General features: G+C 43.7%; 1 protein-coding gene across 1 annotated transcript in view; it reads left to right on the forward strand.

The window, feature by feature from the left end:
• The window catches only part of ABCA4 (ATP binding cassette subfamily A member 4), a gene marked incomplete at its 5' end in the record, with an annotated part of 129497 nt that extends 127798 nt beyond the window's left edge, over positions 1 to 1699 (forward strand). Inside the window, 2 exons of the mRNA XM_081223844.1 lie at positions 1454 to 1520; positions 1679 to 1699. Coding sequence (XP_081079970.1) covers positions 1454 to 1489 — 36 coding nt within the window. The 3' untranslated portion in view covers positions 1490 to 1520; positions 1679 to 1699. The remainder of the gene's footprint in view (positions 1 to 1453; positions 1521 to 1678) is intronic.
• Positions 1700 to 6215: the final 4516 nt, after the last annotated feature.

Raw genomic sequence — 6215 nt, forward strand, 5'->3', positions numbered from 1 at the left:
CAGAGAGCCCCGCCCATACCAGACCCCCACCGCCTCCCTGCCTCTCCTCACCTGTCCTGTGCTGCAGGACTTTTCAATCGGTAGTTGTGTAGGTTCCTTTTATAATCAGGAAACCTTTGGGTGGTATAGGAGAGTATTTTTGAAAAGAACTTTCCTGCATAGTTTTGCTTACAGCAAAAAAGCACTTGGATTTTGGAAATAAGCAGGGAAGATAGGAGAGAATATTAAAACATTTCAGTTGTTGGGATACTTGACATATATGTCTGATCATATGTTTGAGTTTCAAAGGAAGGAAATTAACTGGCACTCATTTCAGTGGTGGACTCATTTGGTTAGAGCAAGACTTGTTGTCTGTTTTGTGAAGAGGTCTCTTTGTTCTTTATCAAAATTATCAAGATGATGAAGGAAGAAACAACAGAAGGTATGCATCCTGGCCTGTGATAACTCTCGGGGTAGGTGCCTCCAGGTTCCTGCCCTGACACAGCGCCCCATGTAAGGAGCACACTAATCCTAGTTCCCCAGAAAGAGAACAAGAGAGGTCTGGAGAAAGTTCTGGAGGAGGTGCCAGGATCCAGGTGCCTTGACCTAAGCTTGGGATGTTAAAGGGTCCAATTAACTCAGCCATCCTCTCCTGACTTACCTGGAGAGTAAATCAAATAAAAGCAAAGCATTTTCCCAATAAACAAAGAATGCAAAGCCTTATTTCCCATGAAGTTCTCATTCCTCCCACCAGTTTCTTGATTGCAAGAAAAACCAAGTATAGGTAATGACTGAAACACTCCTTTCCAAGGCACAGCTTGGGATGAATTTTTCCCCTTTCTCTTGACCGGTGGAGACCTAATGGCTACTTAGCAAAGCTGACTTTGCCCAGAAATGCCTAAGTAAAGGCACCAGGGAAAGTGAGTTTTGCTGAGGTTTTCCAGCCACTCTTTCTAATTTATAGATCTCGTAGTTGCTGTTTACACCAGTAGAAAATTATTCTTTGAAAGCCGCTTGCAGTTACAAATCCTTTTTATAACTCAGAATACATAATTAGGTAGCAAAAGTAATTCCAAGAGCTACAAATGGTCTCCGCACCCCAACCTGGCATATGCCCTCTTAAAGGGCTAATACTAGGTCATCTCTGGGCCCGACAAGGGGCACTCACAGGCTATGATCTGCAACACTTAATTCCAAACATTCCCCCCTTATTGGATGTGACCATTTTTCTGTTTTGTCTGTCACATTTTAGCATACAAATATTAGAAACCTACTACAACACCTTTATTAAATTGGTATCTTTCTATAATAAATTTGTGATTCAAAACCTAATTGTGACTCTCTGACACACCACCCTTATAAAGGTTTGCAGAAATCCTCCTGCATAGCATTGCACATAAATAAATGTCATGAAACAAACAGTAATAATGTTTTTGTTTACATTATCCCACTTTAAAACAATTTTCCTCCGTAGGAAGTGGACAAAGGGAATTCTGCACCTCAAGGATGACCTAAATGGTGACTTCTGGGCTTTTGAGACAGTAAGAACATGATAACTTTCTTGGGCTAAAAAACAAACCAAAAGGCACCATAGGAAATCGTACAGAGGGCGTAGCTGACGTGCATGTCAGCACGTAACGCGTGGGGCGGGGGTGGGGTAGGGGTGTGGGCGTGAGTCTTTAAAACGTCTGGATTGTAGACTCAGAAGGACCTGCAGGATCATCGGCTCCAACCTTTACAGACAAGGAAACAAGCATAAACTGTAAGCTTGGGTATCTGATAGACTTCAGTGCCCTCAGCTGAGCTTCCTTCAGAGCTTGACTGACAGCTATTTGACTTAAAATCTAAAAGCCATCGCACCACCTCTCCAGAAAACTGAGATGGGAAGAGTCCATCTGATGTCCTTCTACACGGCTTGTGTTTCCACTGCAGCTGGAAAGGAACTCTGGGCAGCTGGAAGTGCAGGAGCCTTTGCCATATGGTCGTTCAATCAGGCCAGCCAGCATAAGTAATCCCTTGGCAGCAGAAACAAACACATACGAGGCACACAGCGAATTCCAAATGGGGGCTCTTTTAGAAGGAAACCAGAACTGACTTGCTCACCTGGAATACCTGATGGCGAAACTGACCCAGCCAAATGAGTGCAAAACCCTTTTCATGGGAACCACAGGAGTGGAAAATTTGGTCCATCTTCTAGTGGCTGTGGCCTCCACACTGCTCTCATTTCAAGTGGATCTGCTTTTTTCTGTGTGTGTTTTATTTTTAAGGAGAAAATAAAATGCAAACATACTTATCACAAGCTATCCAAATTCACTGATCTCCCTGTGTGCACCATCTGGTATAGATTTAGACATTCTTTGTGCCTATATGGCTTCCCATCATTGCATGAGCTTCTGTGAGAATTATTACCACAGGAGTGCCATTCACAGCAAGATTCTGCAATGCTTTGGTGGAAATGAATGGACTAGTCTTGATGTTCCATGTCAAGTCAGCTTCATATGGTTTGAAGACAATGCCCAACTGGCAATGCATGTAAACATTATCCACTGTCAGCTGGGTATTATTTGCATCTAGGTTTTCCATCTGTTTGCCCAGCTTATTTGAATGCCTATCTCATAGGTATAATTAAGACAGGATACAAAGAGGCAAGAACAGGTGAGAGTGGCTCTTTGGTTGGCGATGAGATCCAACATGTCTTTGTAACTGTTTGAAGATGCTGAGGCCATTTCCACAGTGCTGACATGTGCATTTCTGCGGTGATGTTAGCAGGCAGTGCTTTACAAGACATCTACTTGTTCACATAAAAACACACCAAGAATCAGAAAAAAATACTTTCAAACCAAATTATTTCAAAAGACTTATGGACAAGAACGGCAAATGGGCTTCCTTGCCAAGCAACCTCCCCTCTGTGACCCACAGATGGGCTTCCTAGTTCACACAATTTCTAGAGCAGTGCTGCTTAATGCACATTACACTGTGGGTATACTCCAGAGTCTGGGATAGAGGCAGGTGTCAATGAAAATAATCAATAAACAAACAATAATAAGAATAGGGAAGAGTTTTATTTGAGCCAAACTGAGGACTATAGCCTGGAAGCCAGCTTCCCAGATTACTCTGAGAAACTGCTCTGGAGAAGCAGTGTTTCTCAGCACAGTGTTATATCTTGTCAGAACAAAGAACAGTAAACAAGTCAGGGATACATTTCTTCAAAAAAAAAAAAAAAAAAAAAAAGGACAGACCAGCACATACACATACAGCATATGCAGTATCACCTTGGAACCTGGGAAGAGATTCTTATCATCAAAAGAGTACCAACATTGGTGTCCCAGGAAGAGGGGCATTTCATTTTCAACATGGACATTCTTTACTTCTGGTCAATGTGCCCTTTTCTTTAATAATTAAAGCAGATACACAATGTATGTTAGGCCACAAACAGGCTGTTTCAGTTAGCATAAAATTTAAGTTAACTCAGGTATAAGCCAGAATGACTTCCCCATACTTCGATATGTGAAAACTTCTTTCATCAGAGGTAAGAAAGGAGGGAGGGAAGAGGAAAAGAAAAATGCTGAGACCCATTAACTGTTATTGAGAAAGGGACATGGGAGAAATTGAACCTGAAGCGGTGACATTTCTCCCTGGGCGAGGAGAGTCCTGTGCTTCTCCAGAGGTAGAGAGAGGGCATAACGCAATGCAACTTTACATCCTGCACAGCTGCTGGCTTGCAGCTTTGCAAATAGTAGATTCTTGGCAAATAACTGCTGATAGAGTTTACAAAACCACTTTGGTAGCCTCAGAGCTTAATCTGGTTTTGACTTTTTTTTTTTAATCTACCAGTGACCAAAACCAAAAAAATCACTTAAACCAGGGTTAGACTAGAGTTTGGGAGAGCCCAGGAGTGTACTATTGATCACCCTGATCACCCAGGTGCTTACATCACCCTGTTGCATCCAGCTGGTTCTGTAAATTTATATTAGCAACTACAATATCACAAGGAAGAAGACTAAGAAGGGAGGGGGATCAGCAGTCATTCGTGGTGGGGGGTAAGGGTTTGAGGGAAGCATCATGGACTCTGGGAAGAGTCAGGTATAGGTAAAATCTTGCCCTGCCTTGGAGAGGAAAGCTCAGTTTAACTGTCTCTACTACACCCGAGCTTTCCAATGGCAAGGTCTGTCTTTTTCATCATTTTCCCCAGCTCCCGACTCACAGAAAACACTCAAAAAATACTTGCTGAACTGAACACTTTAAAAACTCAGAAAAAAGAACAAAACAGAAAAGAAGTAGGTCCAAAAAATGATGCTTCCAGACAGCCGAAGACAGTAGCGAAGGGCAGACAAAACAACAGGGATGCTATGCTTTAAAAAAATTTTAGTCATGGGGAATTCCCTGGCGGTGCAGTGGTTAGGACTCCGTGCTTCCACTGCCGGGGACCCAGTTCTGGGAACTGAGATCCCATAAGCTGCAAGGTGTGGCCAAAAAAACCCACAAAAAAAACATTTAAAAATAAAAATTAAAAATACTAGTCACGAAACATAAGCAGGGAAAACTCGAGAAGGAGGAGGCATGCACACACGTTGTTTGGGTTTGAGTAATATTCAAGTTGGAAACTTGGCCCAAATCTCCTGAGAATATGTTAATCTATTGAAAAATCTCCCAATCTGCTTTAATAAGAGAGATTTACAAAGAAGAGGAGGAGAAAATGGAGTCAGTTCAGAAAACAAGACCACTCAGCAGATATGCCAGGAATATGACTTGCTACCAGATTTTCTAAGCTTCCATACTTCCTTGTGGAACTCAAGATTTTAAAACAGCTGGGATCAAAAGAGAATCTCTTTTACTATGAGTGAACAGCTCATAGCTTCATTTGGTCCCACTACTATGGCTCTCCTAAAGAAAGAAGAAGAGGGAAGTGGGGCAGAAAAGAGGTCAGCAAAGCTCTGGGCTTGGAAGAAAGGGTCTCTTGTGGCAGCCTATGTATTTGCACGGGGACCAGTGAGGAGGAAGTTCTGCACCAGAGGCCTGAGGGCTTTATGGAGAATGGAAGAAGGTTTTCCCCTAGAAAAAAATGGCAGCATTACCTTTCTGAAACAGGCAGAAGCACTCAGCCCCCTGGACCCAGGCTATCTGGGGCTTGGTTTCCTCAGTGTGGTAACTCAGTGCCTCAGCAGGTCCTCTGGGATGAGTGGTTCATGCCGCCAGGTGTCCACAGGGCATAATTGCTGCCACATTTTGTCCAAGGTGTTTGTCAAGTTGAAGAAAGAACAGGCACTAGAAGTTTTCAGATTCATAGACCTACAGGCTTGCAGAGCTTGAAAATAACTCCCTGTTCAAAAACTAAGCCCTTATATAATTGTTTGGTTTACACTGTTTTAATGAAAAAGGAAACCAAGTCCCAGAAGGATTAAATTACATGGCTGGCCATCCAGCCTTCCCTTCAGGCCCCACTCTGGTCCTCCTCCAGTTACTTCACTCCCATGTCTGAGGAGATATGCCCACCAGACCCAGAAATCCCTGCCCAGCTGGTGTAAAGTCTGCTTCTAGGGCCTGGTGGGCCTCTTTCCTGGGTCACAGGTGGTCCTTGATCACACAGGTTCAAGTCTACACATGACACACGAGGCCCTTTGGGAAAGCAGGAAAGCAATGGAAAGCGGGGTGAGTCATGGGGCAGCTAGCTCTGCACCACCACTGTCCAATGTGGGACTCCAGAGTTGAGCCTAGGTCATCATGGAGGTCATTATGTAGCAGTTTCTTAGCTTAATTTATTACTTTAAGAATTGAGACATATATGGATGAGAACTCCCAAAAGATACTCTCCTCAGAGCCTTTCCCAAAGCTCACCATGACACACACTTGGCTTTCTGAGCAGCTGCGTGATATCAAGGCTCAGACATTTACGTCTCGTGAGTCAGGCTTTGGCCAAACCAGGCATCCTTTTGGTTTTGTACATTAGTAACTTTCATAAGGGACCACAGCCTCTTGTAGCTGAATCCCATGATCTTGGGTTGTGGTGAGTTTCAGGGGGCACATGTTATCTGCAAAGCAGTGCACACATAGCACCTGGTCGACAGCATCCCAGGCACACAGCTTTGCTGTGGTGCTATTCTCATTTTCTATCAGAGCTTGGCAGTCTCTTTGCTCTTGAATGATACTGACCGCTAAGTCCATCCTCTTATGCCTACTAGGGAAGCAAAGGGGTAAGAGAGAAGGTGAGAGGACACTGAGGGCAGGGGAGGGGCAGA

The sequence above is a fragment of the Mesoplodon bidens genome (assembly GCF_964165515.1).
Source record: "Mesoplodon bidens genome assembly, chromosome: 2".
Classification (NCBI taxonomy): Eukaryota; Metazoa; Chordata; class Mammalia; order Artiodactyla; family Ziphiidae; genus Mesoplodon; species Mesoplodon bidens.